Here is a 27,273-nt window from a genome sequence, read left to right on the forward strand (position 1 = left end):
ATCTTACCATTTTTACACTGACCACTGAGGCTATATTAGCCTCTAACTTCGTGTTGTTCAGCTAATCCACATGTTCAGGCCCCGGTCCTATCTCTTGTTTTGAAGTATCTAATGAGTGTGAGCAAGGGGAATTGCAGTCGCAATGGGGCACTTAATCCTCAGGCTGCAGATACCATTGAATAGATTGGTGTGTCTGGGTGCCTGTGAAACTAGCATAATGTCACTACATCGCGCCTGCTGTGCTGAAGCCAAAGAACTCACACAGCACAGACAGGTGCTGGGGAAATGGGGCAAGGTGAATACTGAATGAGGGGGCAATTGTGAATGAGTGCTGGGCTTGTGGGGGGGCATTATACTAAGTAGAGCCTAAGGAGGTCACAATACTGTGTTAGGGGCCGTGGGGGACTGTGAGAGCTCTCATATTGATTTGGGGATTGGGGGGGTTCTCATTCTGTGTGGGGGGCCTTCATTCTATGTGGTGAGCTGTGTGGGCCTCCATACTTAGTAGAGGGCCGTGGGAGCCTCCATACTGAGTAGGGGGCTGTGGGGCCTGCATACTGAGTGGGGACATCATAATGATAGGCCAGAATACTTTGTGAAGGCCATGGTACTGTGTGTGTGTATTTGGGGGGACTATGACTATTGGGATACTATACTAATAGGGGAGGAGTAATTCAGGTGCATAATGCAGTGGGGTATTATGTTATGTTGGTGGCACTGTGCAGACATCATACTCTTTCCTGGAGGTGTGCCGTCCCCGTGGAAGCAGCTGAGCTGCTCGGATCCGGGTTCGCTTTGGCTCAAGGGTCTCCGGACCTGGGGGTCGTGCGGCCACTCAAATATAAGGGGGATATTTACAGGGGAGATGATATGTAGTTCATGACGCCACCCGTGGTGTATGGTAATTTGGGGAGTACCGCCGCTGCCGTTGGGAGTACCCGGGGTGATGAAGTGGGGCAGCAAGGTGTTGTAACCCTCCACGGGTAGGGGGATGCCCCGGGACTCGGTGAGGGGTGCTGTGGGGTGCAGGGGTCACTCTCATACTCACTCAGTTCATAAGCAGACACTGACAACCGGGTAAACCAAGTCTCTGAGTACCAGTGCCGCTGAGGGGAGCTCGTCCGGGTCCCGTTCCCAATGGTGCTGCCTGGTGATCCGTGACCTGCCTCCTGGCACTTAGTTTGACTTCAACTTGATGGCCCAGTAGCATGGAACTAGTCGGGCCCCGCTCCCTACTATGGCTAAGTATGAGAGCTTGCTCTCAGGGCTCACGCTTGGGATTATCTGTACCGTTTTGGATTTGGAAAGTCCTATCCCCCTCGTTGCGCTAATGCCCCGATTATAGAGCGGGTGGGAGCAGATCATAAAGGCTCCGTTCTCCTCAGGTGAATTGTCGGGTTGCCTGAAGCTACTCTCCGACCTAGGGTCTGTGTACCCCGTCGTGCCTTCGGTCCCAGACCAGTGATAGTTCTAGGCTGCCGGCTGTCCTCCTCGACAGGTCCAAGCACCTCACCACAATCCCCTGTGACCGGGGGTCCTACTCCTCTAGGCCTAGGCCACCGTCTACAACCTAGATAGTTCCTTCAGGAGTCACCACTCCCGACTTCCTCTGAGCTCCTCACAGCTCGAGGGCTACTTCCCAACAACTCTCTTTCAACTGTCAGACTCGACTCCTCACAGACTACACTCCTCCCCTCCCCTCCATGACCCTCCAGGTGGGCGACTCTATTCCACTCAAGTCGTCCACTGGTGTGTCTGGTGGGTGTGGTGCAGGGTGTATCTAGGATTTGATTTGCTGTTGGAGGCAACACCATTTAGTTAGGGACCCAGAACCAAGAGGGAGGCGGAATACTGCTCGGAAGGGCAGCTTGTGCAGTACCCTCTGACGACCTGATAGTCCAGGGGCGTCACAGAAGGACTATGGATTCATCACATTCTAATAAATATGAGGTGAAACTGTGAGAGTATTCACTGTGGAAAAACATGTTCAGTGTGTGTGGATGGAAGCATTTTGGGAAGCATCATAAAACGGGTATCTCTTATGAGAACACCAAGGGGCTTCAATAGGGATATAAAAACATGTCCTCCTGGTTTATAAAAGTTGGAAGATATGACTCTGCGAAATATGGGGGTGGGGGCAATTTGCTGAGGGGCCCTGTGATTTCATTGTATGCCATTAGTGTGAGAAAAGGTCATTGTGAAGGGAGGGGGAGCAGGGTCAACTGTAACATTGAATGTTGTGACTGGAGGATCCTTTATTTTCAAATGTTTCTAGTGGTCATCGTTATCCTGCCTCTGATTATAAGGAACTGCTGGAAACTCTTCCTGAAATAATAGGAAGTTTGAGTCTAATGCCGACGTCACACGGGACGATTTATCGTGCGATCACATGAACGATCGCACCCGCCCCCGCCGTTTGTGCATAACGGTCAATTAATTGCCCATGGCGCACAGAGTCGTTAACCCCCCGTCACACGCACTTACCTGCTGAACGATCTCGCTGTGGGCGGCGAACATCCTCTTCCTGAAGGGGGAGGGATGTTCGGCGTCACAGCGACGTCACACAGCGGCTGGCCAATAGAAACGGAGGGGCGGAGATGAGCGGGACGTAACATCCCGCCCACCTTCTTCCTTCCGCATTGTCAGCGGGAGGAAGGTAAGCTGTGTTCGTCGTTCTCGGGGTGTCACATGGAGCGATGTGTGCTGCCCCGGGAATGATGAACAACCGGCGCACAGAAGGAGGACCGACATTTTGAAAATGAACGACGTCTCAACGAGCAACGATAAGGTGAGTATTTTTGCTTATTCACAGTCGTTCGGTGGTGTCACACGGTACGATATCTCTAACGATGCCGGATGTGCGTCACTAACGACGTGACCCGGACGACATATCGCCCGATATATCGTTCTGTGTGACACTGGCATTAGATAGCTTTAATGACCAGTGTTAAAAGTGGAAAATTATACATTTTATTTTATAAAGAAAATGTAATGTTGTAAGTGGAACATTTTCACAGCTTATATTTACTGCAAATGTAAATTTGTTATTCATCTTGTTATAAAAATTATTATGATATTACTTGTTATTGAATCTTGGCTGGAATATTCATTCCCACATTTAGTGGAAGAAACTCTTGGCACATGACATAGTGTCACAACAGCCTGAGCTGCACATTTTAAGAATTTGACTTCTCGAGTTCAAAAGGCACTTTAAAACATTTTTTCTTAGAAATGAAACAAAGAAAGAACTGAAAATGTCATTGTTTTTTTTTCTTCAGAAGTACATTTATTTTTCATTTTCGCAGTTGGTACAATTAATAAGTAATTTTCCCAAAATGCATTCACAGTACATTAAAAGTTTTCTGTATCCTCTATATTAGCAATAAAAGAGATTGGTAGCACCACAGAAAGCCTGTGAAGGTCGACCGCTCGCAAACAAGGCAAGGGGTAAGTGACAGAAGAGTCTTGGCCCTTTACTGCTGGATGCGCCGAATAGACTGGATCTGGAAGGTCTGGGCATGAGAACCCCATTCTCTCCAGTGCTTGTATTCACCTCCATGGTGGTCACATTCCAAAATGTACTGGTACCCACGATAACCAGGGTATTGGTAGCACACCCATCTGTAAGAGAAAGCCAGATGTAAGAAGATCAAGGTCAAAAGTATATATATATATATATTGTACTGTATCCATGCACTTACGTGCCACATTGAACTTTCATGGATCCAACTTCATTGTTGCCCCAGCCCATCGCCTGCAGAGAAGGATAGTCATCGCACATCTCCCACTGGCGACCAATGAAGTTCTCTTTCTCAAAAATGACCAGTTTGGATTCCTTATGGTTCTGTAATTTAAACTGTAGATGTAAAGTGCAGAAATCATCAGAAACCACAAAGAAAACTTCATCACAACTTTTCCACATGTCAAATCTTTTTTTACAAACACATCTATTTAGACTTTTTGCCAATTTATTTGCACTTACAGCAGAACAGATTGGGCGGAAAGACATCAGGCGTTCGATGTGATAAGCATTGCTGCCACTCCATGCATCCCAGCGGGGGTACTCTCCTCTCTCCAGGACAAACTGCTGACCACAGAAACTTGTATGCTCAAATCCAATCCAGCTGTGTACATATGAATAAAGTCATTATCAAGCCATAGAATGCTTTGCATTGGAAATTGCACCTTCAGTAGCCTTAAAGGGAACCTGTCAGGTGTAATATGTACCAAGAACCACGAGCAGTTCTGGGTGCATATTGCTAATTCCTGCTTAACTGCCCCTGTATCTAGTAGCATACATAAAGGGATCTTTAGAAAAAGTGTTTCTAAAGATCCCATATGATATGCTAATGAAGCCTGCGACTAGTCGCAAGGACGTTACTTCCCTTGGCTAGTCAGCCCCCTTAGCACCCCTCTGTGGGCCTGCTAACATGCTAATGAATGTGCAAAGTCAGAGTATGGTCGCGCTCACTTCTCTGCTGCCATCGCATCCGACTCCTGGATTTCGGCTCAGTGTGCATGATCCTGGACTTTCGGTCATGCGCACTACATGAGTTTGAAGCCAGGGCGCATACACATGGCTTCATAGTGTGCATGACCGAAAGTCTGGGATCATGTGCACTGAGTCGAAATCTAGGAGTCAGACGCAATGGCAGCAGACAGACATTCATTAGCATTTAAGCACACCCACAGGGGCGTGCTTACATGCTAAGGGGGCCGACTAGCCAAAGGAACTAACACCCTTGCAACAAGTCCCTGCACTCATTAGCATATCATATGGGATCTTTAGAAATACTTTTTGTGTGCTACTATAGGCTGGTACTGCAAGACAGGGATTAGCAATATGCACCCAGAACTGCTTGTGGTTCCGGGTGTATATTGCACCTAACAGGTTCCCTTTAAAAATGAATCATGTGCTCCCATACTTACGCTCCAGATTCCACCTTCAGAGACCTAATGTTGTCAAAGCCGCACTCCATGATGTTTGCACAGGAGGAAGTAAATTCCATCCTCTTTCCTTGGAAATTTTCTTGGTCGTATACTGTGATCTATAAGAGAAATGTACCTCTTATCATGTGTATAAGCACATAAGTCGAGCTTCATAGAACTTGGTTACCTGTCTTTCCAGTCTGAATGTAAGTAGATTACTTATGGACTACTGGTGGAAAATTCACAAATGCATCACAGGAATAGTCATATTCAATGGGGAAAATACAGTTAGGTCCAGAAATATTTGGACTGTGACACAATTTTCGCGAGTTGGGCTCTGCATGCCCCCACATTGGATTTGAAATGAAACCTCTACAACAGAATTCAAGTGCAGATTGTAACGTTTAATTTGAAGGTTTGAACAAAAATATCTGATAGAAATTGTAGGAATTGTACACATTTCTTTACAAACACTCCACATTTTAGGAGGTCAAAAGTAATTGGACAAATAAACCAAACCCAAACAAAATATTTTTTATTGTCAATATTTTGTTGCAAATCCTTTGGAGGCAATCACTGCCTTAAGTCCGGAACCCATGGACATCACCAAACGCTGGGTTTCCTCCTTCTTAATGCTTTGCCAGGCCTTTACAGCCGCAGCCTTCAGGTCTTGCTTGTTTGTGGGTCTTTCCGTCTTAAGTCTGGATTTGAGCAAGTGAAATTCATGCTCAATTGGGTTAAGATCTGGTGATTGACTTGGCCATTGCAGAATGTTCCACTTTTTTGCACTCATGAACTCCTGGGTAGCTTTGGCTGTATGCTTGGGGTCATTGTCCATCTGTACTATGAAGAGTCGTCCGATCAACTTTGCGGCATTTGGCTGAATCTGGGCTGAAAGTATATCCCGGTACACTTCAGAATTTATCCGGCTACTCTTGTCTGCTGTTATGTCATCAATAAACACAAGTGACCCAGTGCCATTGAAAGCCATGCATGTCCATGCCATCACGTTGCCTCCACCATGTTTTACAGAGGATGTGGTGTGCCTTGGATCATGTGCCGTTCCCTTTCTTCTCCAAACTTTTTTCTTCCCATCATTCTGGTACAGGTTGATCTTTGTCTCATCTGTCCATAGAATACTTTTCCAGAACTGAGCTGGCTTCATGAGGTGTTTTTCAGCAAATTTAACTCTGGCCTGTCTATTTTTGGAATTGATGAATGGTTTGCATCTAGATGTGAACCCTTTGTATTTACTTTCATGGAGTCTTCTCTTTACTGTTGACTTAGAGACAGATACACCTACTTCACTGAGAGTGTTCTGGACTTCAGTTGATGTTGTGAACGGGTTCTTCTTCACCAAAGAAAGTATGCGGCGATCATCCACCACTGTTGTCATCCGTGGACGCCCAGGCCTTTTTGAGTTCCCAAGCTCACCAGTCAATTCCTTTTTTCTCAGAATGAACCCGACTGTTGATTTTGCTACTCCAAGCATGTCTGCTATCTCTCTGATGGATTTTTTCTTTTTTTTCAGCCTCAGGATGTTCTGCTTCACCTCAATTGAGAGTTCCTTAGACCGCATGTTGTCTGGTCACAGCAACAGCTTCCAAATGCAAACCACACACCTGTAATCAACCCCAGACCTTTTAACTACTTCATTGATTACAGGTTAACGAGGGGGACGCCTTTAGAGTTAATTGCAGCCCTTAGAGTCCCTTGTCCAATTACTTTTGGTCCCTTGAAAAAGAGGAGGCTATGCATTACAGACCTATGATTCCTAAACCCTTTCTCCGATTTGGATGTGAAAACTCTCATATTGCAGCTGGGAGTGTGCACTTTCAGCCCATATTATATATATAATTGTATTTCTGAACATGTTTTTGTAAACAGCTAAAATAACAAAACTTGTGTCAATGTCCAAATATTTCTGGACCTAACTGTAAGTATTTGATGTTCTGCTGATTTTGCAAGTTTTCCCACCTACAAAAATTGGAAGGGTTTGTAATTTTTATCTTAGGTCACTTCACCTGTGACAGACAGAATATAAGAAATCCAGAAAATCACATTGTATGATTTTTAAATAAATAATTTGCAATTTATTGAATTAAATAAGTATTTGGTCACCTACCAACCAGCAAGAATTCTGGGTCTCACAGACCAGTTATTTTTATTTTTAGAAGCCTTCCTTCTCTGCACTTATCACCTGTTTTAATTGTTGAACTGTTTGAAGGCGTTACCTGTATAATAGACACCTGTCCACACACTCAATCAATCACACTCCAACCTCTCTGTGAGCTGTTTAAGGACAATAGAGACAAAATTGTAGACCTGCACAATGCTGGGATGGGCAACAAAACAATAGGCAAGCAGCTTGGTGAGAAGATATCAACTGTTGGCGCAATTGTTAGAAAATGGAAGAAACACACGATGACTGTTAATCCTACATTGTCTGGGTCTACATGTAAGATCACACCTCGTGGGGTAAAGATTATTCTGAAAAAGGTCAGGAATCAGCCCAGAACTATACGGGAGGACCTGGTCAATGACCTGACAAAAGCTGGGACCACAGTCTCAAAGATTACCCTTAGTAACACACTACGCCATCATGGATTAAAATCATACAGGAGACGCAAGGTCCCCCAGCACATGTACAGGCCCATTTGAAGTTTGCCAATGTCCATCTGGGTGATCCAAAGGAGGCATGAGAGAAGGTCATGTGGTCACATGAGACCAAAATAGAACTTTTTGGTATCAACTTCACTCACTGTGTTTGGAGGAAAAAGGTTGAGTACAACCCCAAGAACACCAACCCAATTGTAAAACCATTCTCCAGACCTGAACCCAATAGAAAATCTTTGGAGGGAGTTGAAACTTAAAGTTGCCCAGTGACAGCCCCGAAATCAGAAAGATATGAAGAAGATCTGTATGGAGGAGTGGGCGAAAAGCCCAATTATAGTGTGTGCAAACGTACTCTTGAACTACAGGAACCGTCTGACCTCTGTAATTGCAAACAAAGGTATCTGTACAAAATATTAAGTTCTCTTTTTCTATTTTATTAAATACTTATTTCATGCACTAAAATGCAAATTCATTATTTCAAAATCATATAATGTAATTTTCTGGATTTCTTGGGGGGATTCTGTCACAGTTGAAGTGTAGCTACAATAAAAATTACAGACCTTTCCATTCTCTATAGGTGGGGAAAACTTGCAAAATCAGAAGGGTATCAAATCCTTATTTTCCCCATAGTGTCATGTGTGGTACAGCAAAGAAATTTCATGTGACTATGTTAGGTTACATGGCCAAAGATCGATGTATGCCCGTACTACATTACAGTATAATTCAAGTGAATTTATTTAAATTGTGATCCGCAAGGTACATCAACCTTGATAAGCAAATTGCAAAAATTATATTGAGTTGCAAGTTGATAGCTGTAGCACCTTGAGGATTGCAATACGACTCCATTTACCTATATTATGTTGTAATATAACAGTGGTGAAGCCAAAGTCGCTGTATTGCTCAAGCCTTAAGAGGAATTTCATAAAACTGACATTTCACATACAAATGGAGTAAGATGCTCAAAGTTTAACCCCTTCAGCCCCGGGGCACTTTCCGTTTTTGCGTTTTTGTTTTTTGCTCCCCTTCTTCCAAGAGCCGTAACTTTTTTATTTTTCCATCAATCTTGCCATATGAGGGCTTGTTTTTTGCGGGACAAGTTGTACTTTTAAATGAAACCATAAGTTTTACCATATGGTGTACTGGAAAACAGCAAAAAAATTCCAAGTGTGGAAAAATTGCAAAAAAAGTGTGATGGCACAATAGTTTTTGGGATGTTTTATTCACGGTGTTCACTATATGGTAAAACTGATGTGTGGGTATGATACCTGAGGTCGGTGCGAGTTTGTAGACACCAAACATGTATAGGTTTACTTGTAACTAAGGGGTTAAAAAAAATTCACAAGTTTGTCCAATAAAAGTGGCGCACGTTTTGCGCCATTTTCCGAAACACGTAGCGTTCTTATTTTTTGGGATCTATGGCTCAGTGACGGCTTATTTTTTGCGTCTCGAGCTGATGTTTCTAATGGTAGCATTTTTGCGCAGATGCTACGTTTTGATCGCCTGTTATTACATTTTGCGTAAAACTTGCGGCGACCAAAAAACGTAATTTTGGCGTTTGGAATTTTTTTGCCACTACGCCGTTTACCAATCAGATTAATTGATTTTATATTTTGATAGATCGGGCATTTCTGAACGCGGCGATACCAAATATGTGTATATTTATTTATTTTTTAACCCTTTAATTTTCAATGGGGGGAAAGGGGGGTGATTTGAACTTTTAGGTTTTTTGTTTTTTTTTTAATTTTTTAAAACTTTTTTTTTACTTTTTTTATTTTATTTTACTAGACCCCCTAGGGGGCTATAGCGATCAGCAATCCGATTGCTGATTGCTATCTGCTGATTACAGCTATACCGCTGTAAACAGCAGAAATAGTCACTTTCTTTCTTCCTCTGCTCCGTGCCGAGGAAGAATGAAAGTGAAACTTCGTAGCACCAGGCGTCATCACATGACCCTGTGCTACGATGGCAACCACCGAACGTCACGTGATCACTCACGTGACGTCCGGAGGGGGAGGCGGTAAGAAAAAAAGATGGCCGCGCGCATATAGATCTCGCTGCCAGACTTTGGCAGCGAGATCTAAGGGGTTAATGTTCCGGGTGGAATGCGATTCCACTCGGAACATGTAGGCACACATGTCAGCTGTTGAAAACAGCTGATATGTGTGCCGATCCACGCCGCCTGCCCGCGGCAGGGGGCGGGGCTTACCGGGACACGATCCATGACGGATATATCCGTCCATGGTCGTGAAGGGGTTAAAGGGAATCTATCAGCAGGATTTCACTCTGCAAACTATTTATATGCACATGTAGCTCTTTCAAAGACAAGTCCAGCAATACCTTTACATGGCCAGTCTGTGCCTCTATTAAAGAGAAATCAGAGCTTAAATTAATATGCAAATGAGGCTGAAGAGCTATTGTAGATCTGAAATCTCTGTCACTCCACCTCTATTTCCTACCCAATGCCGCCTCCTCTTGCTCAACTGACAGCCTCTATACTGTATGCCTTCAGCAAAGGAGTCGACAGTCAAACAGGAGGAGGTAGCGCTGGGCGGTGAAAAGAGCTGGAGTGGCAGAGGCTTCAGATCTACAATAAACCTTTAGCCTCATTTGCATGTCCATTGAAACGCTGATTTCTCAGTAACAGATGAATGTACTGGTCATGTAAAGGTATTGCTAAACTTGTCTTTGAAAGAACTGCATGTGAATATCAATATTTTTGGGGGTGAAATCTTTTTGACAGATTCCCTTTAACCCCTTAATAAATTTAGCCCATCTTTTAATGGTCCAACCACGAATTGAAATAGTTCATAGCTGGTATAGATTTTCACTATCATTTTTTCATAGTAAATTATAATAAACCTATTAAAAAATGAAATTATTGAGATGCATGAAATAAAAATGTTGCAAATGTCGTTCCATAATTTGCAGAATACTAACAAAAATAGTTTAATAAATTTCCCCATAGGTGTTCGTAATTACAAAGCCTTAGGTAGCCCAATCCCAGATGCCCCAAATTTCAGCCTAACCATAATATTAATATTTATTCATTTATATAGCGCTATTAATTCCACAGTGCTATACATTGGTGACATTGGAGCTCCCAATATAAATTTCCTATCAGGGTGTCTTTGGGGTGTGGGGGGAAGCCAGGGACACCAGGGAGACCATGCAAACTCCTTGTAGATGTTTTCCTTGGTAGGATTTGAACCCAGGACCCCAACACGGCTGTGCTAACCACTGAGCCACCGTGGCGTTTTAAGAGCTTTAGGCCACAACTTAATTTTGTTAGGTAAAAGGGTTACATTAGGTTAGAAAACATGTCTGCTCATTTTTTTTTTTTATTTACAGGGCCTTGTCTGTCCATAGGCAATATGAGGTACTGAAGCGCAGACCCATTCACTTCAATTAGGTACCACTGCAAAAACAGACAGAAATAATGGACATATGTAGTAGTGTTTCTAGAATAAAGTAGCCATGCCTCATCTGAATTAAATGGAATCTGTCACCAGGTTCTTGCTACCCCAGCTGAAAATAAACATGATATAGGGGCAGAGACCCTGATTCCAGCGATTTGTCAATTACTATTATGCTTTCTGCCGTTTTGATAAAATCCCTTTTATTTGCTGCAGATCTACCAGTTATCTGAATGAGTTCTGTGTAACTCCACCCACACTACAGATTGACAGCTCTGTGTGTACACTGTGCAAAGGCAGAAAGTTGCCAATCAGTGGTGGAGACAGACTCGTGAATATGGAGGAGTACATGACTTGTAGATGAACTTTAAGAGATGTAGCAGCACGTGATGCTTGGATAATGCACTAATTTAATATAACATATACAAACTGAGCTGACACACAACAATCCCATTGACCGATGCCGTTGTGCATGAGCTAAAGTAAAACGGCATTACCGATGGGGATGTCATCTTATATATGTTTCAATAGATTAGCACTTTATTCAAGTATCAAGTGCTGCTACATCCTGTTTTCAAGTTCATCTATTGCCATGTTGTCTTCTATGCTCATGATCTGTGTATCACTCCGCTTCCATCACAGATTGGCAGCTTTCTGGCTATGCACAATATACACAAAAAACTGTCAATCTGTAATGTGGGTAGAGTTACACAGAGCTCAGCATTTAGAGAACTGGTATATTTGCAGCAAATAAAACAATGATTTTCAAGTTCATCTATAGTCATCTTGTCATGTTCTGAGCACAATTACATGTGCACTGGACGCCTTATCTGTCAGAGTGTAGCATTCTTTGTTGCAATTTTCCTGAGGAACTACCTGCATAAGAACCTTGTAATGCCTAGGAGAATATTATTTCTAAATTCTACATGGCAGCTGGTTTACTAGTCATCTAATGATAATCTCCTGCTGATAAAACAGGGATTTTATGAAAACTACAGCAAGCAACCCAGTAAGTGACAAATTGCTAGAAACAGGGTCTTCTCTACATTATTCAGTTCTCAGATTAGGTAGCAAAAATCTGGATACAAATTCCCTTTAAAGGGAATTTCTCACATGGTTTTTTCCACCTAATCTGAGAGCAGCATAATGTAGAGACAGAGATCCTGATTCCAGCGATGTGTCACTTACTGGGCTGCTTTGTGTAATTTTGATAAATCACTGATTAATTAGCAAGAGATTATCATTAGAGGACTACTTGGCGTGCTGCAGGTAGTCCAGCATATTCATGAGCTCTCTATATCTGCTAGTTCTGCAGCAGAGAAAACATTGATTTTATCAAAATGTTAGTAATCAGTTCAGTAAGTGACACATCGCTGGAATCAGGGTCTCTGTCTCTACATTATGCTGCTCTCAGATGGGAGCTAAAACCTGGTGACAGATTCCCTTTAATTAGAGGTGTAACCTGCGGGGGATCTAATATTCTTCTTGGTGACTATCATTGTGTTATAATGCAGATATGTGATTAGTGAACACAATAACTTTTTCCTTGTGGTTCGTTCCTACTTTAGTCAGATAAGAATGATGAATGGCTATTTTGTTTCACCGGTCTTATGGTTTTTTTTTTTGTTCTTGGTGCCAAACATAAGAAACTATTTGAGTCACTGACAAGAAATACAATAAATAAACGGAGTCCCTTTTTTTTAGTCATTTTTGGTAATGCTCTTCTATAACATGATCTCCTCGTTGGAACCAGTTCAGGATAAAAGACAGAAAGTGAGGCGTATAATCTACATCCAGTCACAGCATTGTGTCTGACTTCTACATAACTATGTTATTGTTATCCTATGTAAGCAATCATTGGATACCTTCCAGGGTCCCTGAGGAACGGGAAGCGGGTTAGTTTGGGCCATTTTTTCAGAGGTGATGTCTTCTAGAAAACAAAAAGGAAACATATCATAATCTAAACAATGGAATAGTTTAGTGATTGCACAACTTTTATTGCTATTCAGTCCAGAAGTAAATAATATGGCTGCCTTAAATGACCGGCGTAACCTTAAAATTAGGCACTTTCTAAAGAACTACTGACTAAAACTAACGCTTTAAGCACAAGCAAATTAACATAAAGGGGTATTCTCATCGCCAAGGTCCTATCCCTATATGTAGCAGGTGTAATAATACTAATAATATTAGTAAATACCTCCAATTAGCAATGTAGTATAGTTCTCCTGAATCACTATTTCACTTATCTCATGTTGAGGGTATTGCAGGACCTTAGGTATCCATGGTTACGACCATGAGGAACTGACTAACTAACTAACTTTCCCTAGATGCGTGGTCGTAAGGCTATGTGCGCACGTAGCGCTCTGTCCCTGCAGAAATTTCTGCAGCGATTTGAACAGCACACGTGTGCTTCAAATCGCTGCAGAAAGAGTCCGTAATGAAAAAAAAAAAAAAGCCGATTTCATGCTCTCTGACTGCAGCCCCTCCCATAGACAGAGCGGGACCCGCAGGCAGAGCGCACGAAAGAAGTGACATGTCACTTCTTAGAATGCGCGATTCGGGCAGCAGCTGAAGTGCTGCGCTCTAATACGCCACGTGCGCACATGTCCTGCATAATCTTCATAGATTATGCAGGGGACGCAGGACGCATGCAGTTACGCTGCGGTGCAGATCGCAGCGTAACTGCATGCAAATACGCAACGTGCGCACATAGCCTCACTATAGATACCTAAAGTCCTGCAATGCCCTGAAGATGAGGTGAATCAGGAGAAGAGATATACTGTGAAAAAGAACCCTTAAAAAAAAAAAACCTTTATTTGATTTAGATTAAAATTGGATATCCCACATATAAACAATTCACACACAAAAAAAAATACATAAAAGATACACAAGGGAAAAGTGCTACAGTGCAGAGCGGGAATGGTCAAATGCCCTCAGACCTATCCCTACCTTGCCGCGGAGGTTGGCACCCTAATAGGACGTAATGGCACCCCCGCTCAACGTCGGCTTGCCCTCCTCTTAGAATCAGGTGAATCAGGAGAACTATACTACATTTCTTATAGGAGGTATTTTCTAGTACAGTGTAACCTTGGATTAAGAGTAACTTGGTTTGAGAGCGTTTTGCAAGACAAGCAAAGCTTTTTACAAATTTGTAACTTGGTTTAAGAGCAATGATTTGCAATAAGAGCAAATACTCACCGTGCACACGTCTAGTTCTGTCCTTTCCCTGCCTTCTGACCCGCTCTGGAGGTAATTTTCTGTCCATATGTACTGTATGCTGTATACCATTGTACAGTACAGTATATACTATATAGCATATCTATCAATTTGCATTTGTGGATACAGTATTGTACTTTCTTATTGATAACCAGTACAGCACATTGCTTATACTGCACCTCTCGCACACCAACAATTCTATTGTAAGCTAACGGGCAGTTTAATTTGCTTTATATGTTTTTTACTGTACAGTATGTTGTATCAGTGTACTGTAATAAGTGTATATGAATACAGTACATTATATTGTATTACTGTAATACGTTTGTATAAATACAGTAAATATATTTGGGTTGTGGAACGAATTGTCTGTGTTTCAATTATCTCTTATGAGAAAATTTGCTTTGATATAAGAGTAACTTGGTTTAAGAGCGCAGTCCCGGAACCAATTATGCTTGTAATCTAAGGTTCCACTGTATTATTATTATTATTATTACACCTACTACATATTGGGATAGGATCTTGGAGATGGGAATACCCCTTTAATACATGAGTGTGCAAAAATCAATGAAGCAGCTTTTCACGCTCGACTTTTTAGGGGATTGCCAAAAAGGTGACCCCCATCTATTTATCTATGGCAGTGGGTTTTTTGTCTTTCTTTTTTTTTGTCCAAAAATTGGTACAAAAATGGCACAAAAATTTCACCAAAACAACTTGCACGCATAGAATCACATCAGGGTTGGAACTTTTTTTTAGACCATTTCAAAAACCTGCAAATGAGTCATCTGGAAAACATTAAACCATGACCACAACTGCAAACCCCCTCCAAAAAACCCACAGGTGAACACATAAAATAGAAGAATTAGGCACAAATTTAAAACAGGTGAAAAACTCTAACAAATAGAAAGAAAAAACAAATACATTAATGATATGGGCCCGACATGCTCAGTAAGGACACATGAAAGGGGATTGCCTTCATAAAGCATCCACTTACATAGTTACATAGGATGAAAAATACTCTAGGTCCATCTAGTTTAACCTTCCTCCACCAATTATACATTTTGTCATTAAGTTACTTATAACTGACAATGTTGTGTGTACTGAGGAAATCACCAGCCCTTTTTTAACAGCTGTTATAGTATCTGCCATTACTGCCTCTTGTGGTAGGGCATTCCACAGTCTGACTGCTCTAACTGTAAAGAACCCTTTCCTATTTAGCTGCTGGAATCACTTTTCTTCCAACTTATATCTGAAAATGCATTATTTGGCCCCCAACCACCAACACACCCAATATACAGGCGGCATCATTGAAAGAAAATCCAAATATCTAAAAATCTGCAGAGATTATTAATTTAAAAATAAACCCTTCTAATCCAATACATTCCAACCTTTGATTTTTGACATTTTCTCTATTACATCTGAAATCAAATGTATTATCATCGAGCCACAGAGATCAACTTTTATAATAAAATCAAAGGACCATCTATAGAATGATCCACCACATTTATTCCATAGCAGGCTGAGAATTTGAGAATAACCCATGTTTACTGTCATCCCCTATATGAACAATAGCTCGGCTGATCTCCTTTACATACAATCCCCTAGAATATCTGTAATTTTCAAGGATGATTGGAGGAAATGACAAAAATACCCAGCTCCATCCAAAAGAGAAGCTTTGTTTCTTTCATTTTAGTTAAAATCCATAGTTGTGTGATACAGAATTTTTCAAAAAAAATAATGAACATGGATTTTAGCTAAGATAAAATAGACACATCTTTTAGTTTGGATGGAGCTGGATATTTTCGTCTTTTCCGGGACTCTAGCTATTCGACACCATGCACTGGTCAATGCCCGAGCTCTCCATTTACGACAAATAGGAAGTATTATTTTCTACCTAATTTCTCATTAAACTTCAAGGGTACAGAACCTGTCGTCCCCAGGATACTACTGGTTTTGCACTGGGGCGTTAAGTCCTTCTACTGTCCGACACTATGACTCCTTGTAGCCATCTTGTAAAAGAACGAATATCCTGTATATTTTGTGACTCCATGCTCAAAAGAGTTGTCATTATCTGATTGTTGACATATATTCCACTACATACTATTCTCTTTGAAAATAACTTTTTAGAACTGTTTCTCCATCCGTGTCATGGACTCACCTCGCTCAGTCTGAACTGCGGGGATCTCCATCTGGCACTTGCCTACTCCAACTGACCTGGCTTCAGGGTTTATATAGAAAGCTAAAGTACAGGTCTTAATGCCAACTTTTTTGCCCAGTGTCAGCATTACACAGTCAGTGCCATTGTCCCCTCTGATCCCAGCCCCTTGTGTGAGTCTCTGCCCTGCACAATGTACATTTCGGTCTGCATGATTGAGCCTACTGGCAATGACTTCACTTCTCTACTGCACTCTTCGGCCAGGATTATAGAGAGAATATAGAGTAAACCAAACACAATTTCCTAGTGGAAATGCTTTTAAATTTTAGGTTTATGCAGGAATCAAAGGCTTAAAACTACAGGTTAGGCCCCATTCACACGTCCGTGAAAATTACGCACATTTTTCAAGGTGCGTATTGCCCTCCGTGTGCTGTGTTTATGGCACATGTGTGTTCTCTGTGTGCTATCCATGATAACACACGGAGAACCGAAACTTTCTGCTCACCTGTCCCTGGCGTTGCTGTCCGTGGTTCTGATCTTCGGTCTCCAGTCTGCCGACTCCCCGCTGCTGCTGCTTCGGGCCCGTAGTGGAGTGAATATACAATGAGCTTAATGAGTGGGGGTCGGAAGCAAGTGACAGCAGCAGCAGAGACAGCAGGGCTGGAGAAGGTCAGTATAGAATTTTTTTTTTTTTACAAACACGTGTGTTTTCTCCGGTGCATGTCACACGGATCACACCTGTAGGGTCTGTGTGCGGGCCGTGTGACACCCGTGATGCCAGAGAAAAATGGACATGTCTACATGTGGAGCACATGGGCACACGTATGCTCCACACGTACATACATACAGTCAATAGCAAAACACACACGTGTGCGCAGACCCATTGATTTTAATGGGTCTACATGTGCACGTGTCTCCGGCACATGAGGAAACGGACCAAACACGTACCGGAGACACGGACGTGTGAAGGGGGCCTTACACAGTATTTACCTTTAGGCAAAAATCTTCAATAGCGAACACACATACACATACGCACGCACACACACACACAATATACAACCTCCCCTGCTAACAGTATTTAAATAGTTAAAAAGGTTTTCTAGGACTAAAATATTGATTACCTATTCATAGGATTGGTCATCAGTATAAGACCAGTGAGGTTCATCGTCTATCATCTGCATCAGTGCTGGCCGGTTCTTAACAATGTACAGAGTTGGAACAATACAGTGATGAGTGGCTGTTCCCGGATACTAATATCTTATTACCCATTTACGTACTGTCTATAGAAGATAAGGTACAGTATCCCAGAGAAGCCACTAAGGCTACTTTCACACATCCGGTTTGAGCAGTGCGGCTCAATCCGGCTGTGTAACCTATGCAACGGATGCGGTGAAAACACCGCATCCTTTGCATAAGTTTTTACATGCGGCCGGTCCGTTTTTTTCCGGTTGCGGCACGCTACTGAGCATGCGCAGTGGAAGAAACCACATGCGGCGGCCGGATGCATTTTTTTCCGCATCGCGCCGCATCCGGCGTCCATAGGCATGCATTGAAAAATGCGCCGCAGCGGCCGGATGCGGCGCAATGCGGTTTTTTTTGCCGGAGCAAAAAACGTTGCAGGCAACGTTCCATCCGGCCGTGGCATCGGCTAAATCTGCCGCATGCGGCAAAATCCGGACCGAACGCAAGCCCATGTGGCACAATACGGCACTAATGTAAGTCTATGCAAAAAACCCCGCAACCGGCGGAAAAAAAAACGGTTGCGGTTTTTCTGCAGAGCGCCGTATTGTGCCGCAGAGCAAAAACCGGATGTGTGAAAGTAGCCTAAGCCGTGCATAGAGCACCGCTGCTCTGGCCGCCAGCAGAGCAGATGATAGCTGTTCACGGGGTTGCTGAGAGTTGAGTCTCCCCATCAATCTGATATTGATTACCTATCTTATAGATAAGTCATCAAAATGTAAAGGGATATTTAAAATTGCAAAATAATCATGAAATAGTGCTATTAAAAATGCTTATTTCATGATTATCTTGACATGTAAATAGGCTTCAGATCCTGTGTAATAAGAACTCCCATGGCCAAAAATTTTGGTAGCCTATGTTTACTGAGCAATCTAGTATTAAAGGTGCAGTTCTGGGTGTATATTGCTAATCCCTGCCTGACCATCCCAGCCTATTGTAGCATAGATAAAGGGATCTTTAGAAAAAGTATTTCTAAAGATCCTTTAAGATGCTAATGAGTGCAGGGACTAGTCACAAGGGCGTTAGTTTCTGTGGTCATTCAAAGCGACCTGATAACATGCTATTCAATGCCCACTGCCAGTGTCATCACCAGCCCTTGCCACTAGTCCCTGTGCTCATTAGCATATCATAAAGGATCTTTAGAAATACTTTTTCTAAAGATCTGTTTATTTATGCTAATAGATACAGGGACAGGAAGTCAGGGATTAGCAATATACACCCAGAACTGCTAGTGGAGAACCATCCTGTGTTAAAAACTATGTTGTGTGCACATACCCTTTTAGGCTCGCTACTTCCAATAGGTGCCGCTGTGCTAGAGTTTGTCTCCTTTCCTGGAGAGACAATTTGAACATACCCTTATAGTCATGTATGAGGCTGTAAGGCCACATCCACACATTGAGACTTTTTTTTACCTCAGTATATGTAGCTAAAACCAGGAGTGGAACAATGTATAATAGAAACACAAGCACCACTTCTGTATTTTTTACCTACTCCAGGTTTTGGCTACAAATACTAAGGTAAAAAATTCACAAAATACTCAACCTGTGCACGTGGCCTTAAAGTTTTTGTATTTTCTTTTTTAATAAGATAGACTACACCAACAAGAAGTCCATTTATTTTCAGACAAATGCAGCATCAAGGCCGGCGTCAGCACCCGCGGCCCTGGACCGCCAGGGGGGCAGCCCACTCACTGCTGGCAGTGGCAGTGATGTATCCCGCGGCCCCCGGGGACCACAGTGCTCAGGCAGCAGCCGCACTTTCCTGCATGCAGCATGTCCCTGCTGAGCATTGTGTGCAGGGCATTGAAGTTCATCTGTGGGTGGAGCTAGCGCGCAGTGTGCTGAACTCCCGTCCACAGATGGTGAGAAGGTAGGAAGGAGCCCATACACTCTAGCATCTACCTTGAAGAGAGGAGCCGCAGCAGCAACATCCCGCCGAGCTGTATGTCCCCCCCGAACTGTCCCCTGACCCCACCACAGTGCTGTATACGCTCCAGACCTGTGTGTCCCCTGACCCCAGTGCTGTATACCCTTCAGAATTGTCTGCTCTCCACCACAGTGCTGCATACCGTCCAGGCCTGTGTGTCACCTGACCACAGTGCTGTGTACCCACCCAGAGCTGACTGTCCCCTGACCCCAGTGCTGTATACCCTCAGAACTGTCTGCCCCCCACCAAAGGGTTGTATACCCCCAGAACTGTCTGCCCCCCACCACAGTGCTGTATACCCCCCAGAACTGTCTGGCCTCTGACCACAGTGCTGTATACCCTCCCAGAGCGGTCTGTCCCCTGACCCCAGTGCTGTGTACCTACAAAACTGTCTGCCCCCATCATAGTGCTTTATACCTCCAGAATTGTCTACCCCCACCACAGTGCTGTATACCCCAGAGAACTGTCTGGTCCCTGACCACGATACTGCATACCCCACCAGAACTGTCTGTCCCTTGACCCCAGTGCTGTATACGCTCAGAACTGTATACCCCACCAAAACTGTGTGTCCCCTGACCCCAGTGCTGTATACCCCAGAACTGTCTGCTCCCACTACAGTGCTGTACACCCCCAGAACTGTCTGCCCACCACCACAGTGCTGCATACCCCCCAGAACTCTGTCCACTGACCCCAGTGCTGTTTCCCCCCAAAACTGTCTGCCCCCCACCACAGTGCTGTATACACCCCACAACTGAATGTTCACCCACCCCAGTACTCTATACCCCCCGGACCTGTATGTCCACCCACCCCAGTTCTGTATACCTCCAGAGCTCTATGTCCCCCCACCCAGGTCCTGTATACCCCCAGAGCTGTATCTCCCCCCACCCCATTGTGGTATAACGGCCCAGAACTGTATACCACCACCCCAGTGCGGTATACCCCCAGAGCTGTATCTCCCCCTACCCCAGTGCTGTGTAACCCCCAGAGCTGTATGTCAACCCACCCCATTGCTCTATTCCACCAGAGCTGTATATTCTACTCCACCCCAGTGCTCTATACCCCCAGAGCTAATGTCCCCCCACCCCAGTGCTGTATACTACCCCAGAGCTGTATGTCCCCTTCATCCCAGTGCTGTATACCCCCCCAGAGCTGAATGTCTCCCTCTAGAGCTTTATGTCCCCCTATTGCTGTCTACCCCAGTGTCTCCTGTAATGTATTTACAGCAGTATCAGTGTGCACCATGTGTGGCCATATCTGTTAGTCAAGCCAATAAGCGCAGCCAGGGTCGGACTGGGGTGTCTGGGGCCTACCAGGGGAAATACTCTAGGGGCCCACCACCCTACAGCTACATGCAAATATCTATTAGCCACTATCCCTATTATTGTGGAGTGCTGACTGTAAAGCACAGGCAGCTCCTGCACATCTCCTGTGCACACACAATAACTCTGTACAATTACAGTAGTTTGCAGTAATGGGATCTTTGGTGACAAGTCATCACCGATCCACAGGTCCGGTAGGTGATAACTTATTGATCGGTGGAACCAGACCAGTGGAAACCGCACCGACCGGAAGATTGGGGAACTTTTATCCCTGACAGGACACTTATATGCCCATTATACAAATCAACACTGCATTTTTGCTCATTGCGTTTTTTAATCAGTGAACAATGCCATTAAAGATTGTTGAAGAAAAAAAGGTCTGATGTCATTTCCTTCTACAATATGTCCTTCATTCTCCACTAGTGTATGCAGGAGAGCAGACAGCAGCTGCAGAACCACAAGGCTCAGCATGCTCCATCTAGGACTGTATGCTGGAGGGAGAGGCAGGGGGAGCAGAACTACAAGGCTCAGCATACTCCATCCAATAGTGTATGCAAGAGAGCAGACAGCAGCTGCAGAACAACAAGGTTCAGCTTCCTACATCCAATAGTGTATGCAGGAGAGCAGACAGCAGCTGCAGAACTACAAGGTTCAGCATACTCCATCCAGGACTGTATGCGGGAGTTTTTTGCCCCCCAAAAAAATGACGTGGGCTTCGCCATATTTTTGTATGCTAGCCAGGCACAGCAGACAGCTACGGGCTGCCCCCAACCGCCAGCTGCCTATTTGTACCCGGCTGGGAACCAAACATATAGGGAAGCCCTTTTTTTTTTTTATTTCATGAATTTCATGAAATAATTTTAAAAAAAAAAAAAATGACGTGAGCTTCGCCCAATTTTCGAGTCCAGCCAGGTACAACTAGGCAGCTGGGGATTGGAATCCGCAGTGCAAAGTGCCTAAGCTTTCTGGGCACCTCCGCTGCGAATTGCAGTCCGCAGCCACCCCAGAAAATGGCGACTTCATAGAAGCGCCATCTTCTGGCGCTGTATCCAACTCTTCCAGCTGCCCTGGTGACCGGTGGCTCGCTGGGTAATAATGGGGTTGGGGATAGCTGTGTATTATCAGCTAGCCCTAAGCCTGAAATTCATGGTGTCACGCCAATATTAGTCATGGCCACCATGAATTTCTAGTACAGATAAAAAAAAAACAACACACAGAAAAATATTTTTATTAGAAATAAAACACAACACAATTAGTGACTCCATCTTTATTGAAATAAAGAACCCCCCTCCGCAGTAATCCTGTGTCAAGGGTCCCGCGCCGTCCAATCCAGATCCAATATCATCTGATCGGTTTGCTGGAAGGCAAAGCGATCAGATGATGTGTCAGGTTCAAGGATGTGTATTGGGTGACACAGCAGCTGATTGTATAAAAGCATTTTATACAATCAGCTGATGCATCAGTGCAAAAAAAAAAAATACTCCCGTCTGATGGCTGCAGCAGCTGCCGGTAATCAGTGATGCAGTCTCCTGACGGCATCAGCTGATCGTTTAAGCCGGCGTCACCGCGAGACTTACGATCAGCTGATGCGTCAGGTGATTACCGGCAGCTCCTGCAGTGATGGGACGTGCCCGGGAGCACACAGCTGGAGCTGTGTCCTGTGGTCAGCGCGGGAACAGAGGAGAACAGGTGAGAATATACATTTTTTTTTCTTCGGCTCCTTCTGAGCGCTTACCTTTTCTCTGCAGCCCTGCGCGTCCTCTCCTCTGCTGCTCTGGGGGCAGTGTGATGGCAGCCGGTGTGTCGGTGCGGGGCTGAGCACCTCCTCCGCCTCAGTCCTGTCACCGGCTGCACTGTTCACATGTACGCGCGTCTGAAAGATGCGCGTACATTTGAATAGCGGCGCGGTCTGGGACTTCCGCAGTGCAGGATCTACGGTGATATCACATGACTGGGATGTCACCGCAGGTCCTTCTGCAGCCGCGCAAACTACAGCGATAGAACGGAACTTGTGCTATCGCTGCAGTTTGTGATTAAAAGGCTGAGGGCCCTCAGAGCGTGGGAGGGGGGCCCATCAGAGCGTGGGGGCCCTGCCTACACATAACGCCGGCCCCGAGAAACCGGTGGCACCATGGCGCTATAAAGCGCCCCGCACTATGTAAGGCACAGGGGCCCACTGAGGGTCCGGGGCCTACCGGGGGATTTCCCGGTACCCCGGCGGGCCAGACCGAGCATGAGCGCAGTATAGCCACGTGCCCGGGAGGAGCTGGATGAGCGACAAGTGGGGGAGGTGAGTGAGGCTGCTGCTGGCTTCCCATATTAAAAATATCTCTAATGTGTCTGTGTGTGTATGTATTATAGTTTCATAGTTTTTAAGGTTGAAGGGAGACTATAAGTCCATCTAGTTAAACCCGTAGCCTAACATGTTGATCCAGAGGAAGGCAAAAAAAACCCAATGTGTCAAACAAGCTCCAATGGGGAAAAAAATTCCTTCCTGACTCCACATACGGCAATCAGACTAGTTCCCTGGATCAACACCCTGTCATAAAATCTAATATACATAACTGGTAATATTAAATTTTTCAAGAAAGGCATCCAGGCTCTGCTTAAATGTTAGTAGTGAATCACTCATTACAACATCATGCGGCAGAGAGTTCCATAGTCTCACTGCTCGTACAGTAAAGAATCCTCGTCTGTGATTATGATTAAACCTTCTTTCCTCAAGACGTAGCGGATGCTCCCGTGTTCCAGTCGCAGGCCTAGGTGTAAAGAGATCTTTGGAAAGGTCTCTGTACTGTCCCCTCATATATTTATACATTGTGATTAGATCCCCCCTAAGCCTTTGTTTTTCCAAATTAAATAACCCCCAAGTTTAATAACCTGTCTTGGTGTTGCAGCCCACCCATTCCTCTAATAATCTTGGTCGCTCTTCTATCTACCTGTAAGATTATGCTATTTATAACCTTCTATACTTTTGCTATCAAGAAAAGCATCCATGCCTCTCTTACATTCATTCAGTGAGTTGGCCATCACCACTTCCTCAGGAACAGAGTTCCAGAGCCTCACTGCTCTTACCGTGAAGAACCCTCTTCTATGCTGATGTAGGAATTTTCTTTCCTCCAATCGAAGAGAATGCCCCCTTGTTCTTGTCATAGTACTTAGTACAAACAGATCATGGGAGAGATCTCTATATGGCCCTCTGATATATTTGTACATATTTATTAGGTCTCCCCTAAGTCTTCTCTTTTCTAGAGTAAATAGACCTAATTTTGATAACCTTTCCGTGTATTGTAATGCACCCACTCCATTTATTCTTTTAGTAGCCCGCCTCTGAACCCTTTCAAGTTCAGTAATGTCTTTCTTGAGCACCGGCGCCCAAAATTGCACACAATACTCCAAGTGTGGTCTGACGAGTGATTTGTACAGAGGGAGAATGATGTTTTCATCTTTTGCCCCCAGACCTCTTCTAATGCATCCCATCATCCTATTTGCTTTGGTGGCTGCTGCCTGACACTGGGCACTCCAATTTAGCTTCTTATTGACTAATATGTCTAAGTCTTTTTCCATGTCTGATTTCCCCAGCAGTTTTCCATTTAGTAAGTAATCGTAGCATCTGTTACTCCTTCCCATGTGCATAACCTTACATTTATCTGTGTTAAACCTAATTTGCCATTTTTCAGCCCAATTCTCCAATTTACTCAAATCCATCTGTAGTTGCAAACTGTCCTCCTTTGTGTTAACTACCTTACATAGTTTTGTATCATCTGCAAATACTGATATTTTACTCTGTAAACCATCCACCAGATCATTAATAAATATATTAAATAGTAGGGGGCCCAATACAGACCCCTGTGGCATCCCACTAGTAACCCTGGCCCAATCTGAGTATGCGCCATTAATAACCACTCTTTGTTTTCTATCACTAAGCCAGCTACTTACCCATCTACACACATTTTCCCCGAGCCCAAGCTTTCTCATTTTACTTATTAGTCTTTTATGTGGGACAGTGTCAAATGCTTTACCGAAGTCGAGATAAATGACATCCAATGATTCTCCTCGGTCCATGTGAGAGCTTACATCCTCATAGAAGCTGATCAGGTTAGTATGACAGGAGCGATCCTTCATAAATCCATATTGATATGGAGTTAAACAATTATTAACATTGAGACATTCCATAATAGTATCCCTTAAAAACCCTTCAAACATTTTACCCACAACAGATGTTAAGCTTACTGGCCTATAGTTTCCAGGTTGCCTTTTACACCCTTTTTTGAATATTGGTACCACATTTGCTAGCCGCCAATCCAGTGGAACAGACCCAGTTTCTATAGAGTCTTTAAATATAAGGAATAGAGGCCTGTCTATCACATTACTTAACTCCCTTAATACCCGAGGGTGAATGCCATCAGGGCCTGGTGATTTGTCAATTTTAATGTTACTAAGTCGGTTCTGCACTTCTTCCTGGGTTAGGCAGGTCATACTTAATGAAGCGTTTACATGATCACTCTGCATTTCCCGTGGCATATGCTTTTCCTGTGTGAACACAGTTGAGAAAAAAGCATTTAAAACATTTGCTTTTCCCACATCACTTTCTATGATTTTACCCTCATTATTCTTTAAAAGGCCAACACCATCAATTTTAATCTTTTTTCTGTTTATATAATTAAAGAATAGTTTGGGATTTGCTTTGCTTTCCTTAGCAATGAGTCTCTCAGTTTCTACTTTTGCTAAATGTATTTGTTTTTTACACATTTTATTTTTTTCTCTATATCTTTTTAATGCTTCTTCGCTGCCTTCTTGTTTTAGCTTTTTAAATACCTTTTTCTTATTATTCATTGCCCCTTTTACATCCTTATTCAGCCACATTGGTTTTCTCCTGTTCCTAGCCCTTTTATTTCCGTATGGTATGGCTCGCTCGCAGTGGGTGTTTAATACCGATTTAAAAATTTCCCACTTATTTTCTGTGCTCCCATTTTTGAGGACATTGTCCCAATCAATTTGGCGAAGGTCTTCTCTAAGATGATCAAACTTTGCTTTCCTGAAATTCAGCGTTTTTGTAACCCCCCTCCAAGGCACCTTACTGAAGGACAAATGGAATTGTATTATGTTGTGGTCACTATTCCCTAGGTGCCCATCCACTCGTACGTCTGTTATTCTATCTGGCCTGTTGCTTAAAATTAAGTCCAGAAGGGCTGCCCCTCTAGTTGGGCCCGGCACAAGTTAGGACAGATAATTATCCTTAGTTACTGACAGAAGCCGGTTTCCTTTCTGAGATACGCAGGTTTCAGTTTCCCAGTCTATATCGGGGTAGTTGAAGTCCCCCATAATTATCACCTCATTGTGATTTGCTGCTTTGTCTATTTGTTTCAGTAATACATTTTCAGTGGTTTCTGTTATATTTGGTGGCTTATAACAAACCCCTATGAGGATTTTATTAGTTTTCCCTCCTTGTATCTCCACCCATAGAGACTCCACCTCTTCATATCCCTCTTGGATATCTTCTCTTAGTCTGGGCTTTAAACTGGACTTTATATATAGACAGACTCCACCCCCTTTCCTTTTTTTACGATCCCTCCTAAACAATTCATATCCTTGCAGGTTAGCCGCCCAGTCATAGCTGTCATCTAACCATGTCTCAGTTATTCCTACTATGTCGTATTTTTCCTCATACATTAACAGCTCCAGTTCCTCCATCTTATTGGTGAGGCTTCTTGCATTGGTCAGCATGCAGGAAAGAAGTTTTGCTCCCCTTTTCTTAGCTTCCTTCTGAGTACCCTGTCTTGGGTCCTCTTTACGGCATCTAGTATCCTTGATTAGTTTGTCCTTCTGCTGCATGTTCTTGTTTGCTGTTTTTTCTCCCATCCCCTCTTCTTCTAGTTTAAAGCCCTCCTGATGAGTGTGGCAAGCCTTCTGGCGAACGTGTGTTTCCCAGGTTTTGTGAGGTGTATCCCGTCTCTTGCGAGAAGTCCATCGTAGAGGTAATTCACTCCATGGTCCAAGAATCCAAATCCTTGCTGCCTGCACCATCGTCGTAGCCAGTTGTTCAAATCTAGTATCCTATTCCATCTTCTGACACCATGGTCATCGATTGGGAGGATTGATGAGAAAACAACCTGTACGTTTCGTTGCTTTATTTTCTTCCCCAGTATTTCAAAGTCTTCGCAAATAGTTGGTAGATCATTTCTTGCCGTGTCGTTTGTTCCTACATGTATCAATAGGAATGGGTATTCGTTCTTGGATCCGAGGATAGTTGGTATCCTGTTGGCCACATCCTTGATTTTTGCTCCCGGGAGGCAGCATACTTCTCGTGCGGTTATGTCCGGCCTGCAGATAGTTGCCTCCGTGCCTCTTAGTAGTGAGTCGCCCATAACTACCACTCTTCTTTTCTTTCTGGACACACTGCTTGTTGCTCCTGAGTGTTGTTGAGTGTCTTTTGCTTCTGCTTTTGTTGACAAAGTAACTT

The 27,273-nt window shown here is 43.7% G+C and overlaps 1 protein-coding gene across 1 annotated transcript; it reads right to left on the minus strand.

Moving 5' to 3' along the window:
- Positions 1–3,291: 3,291 nt before the first annotated feature.
- CRYBA1 (crystallin beta A1) lies at positions 3,292–13,207 on the minus strand. Its single transcript, XM_075333180.1, has 6 exons — positions 13,156–13,207; positions 12,824–12,888; positions 4,930–5,048; positions 3,983–4,124; positions 3,702–3,844; positions 3,292–3,621 (listed from the first exon to the last, which is right to left on the minus strand). The coding sequence occupies exons 2-6, from the start codon at positions 12,866–12,868 to the stop codon at positions 3,474–3,476; spliced, it is 597 nt and encodes a 198-aa protein (XP_075189295.1). The 5' UTR covers positions 12,869–12,888; positions 13,156–13,207; the 3' UTR covers positions 3,292–3,473.
- Between the last annotated feature and the right edge of the window lie 14,066 nt (positions 13,208–27,273).

This window comes from Anomaloglossus baeobatrachus, chromosome 2 (genome assembly GCF_048569485.1).
Source record: "Anomaloglossus baeobatrachus isolate aAnoBae1 chromosome 2, aAnoBae1.hap1, whole genome shotgun sequence".
Lineage (NCBI taxonomy): Eukaryota > Metazoa > Chordata > Amphibia > Anura > Aromobatidae > Anomaloglossus > Anomaloglossus baeobatrachus.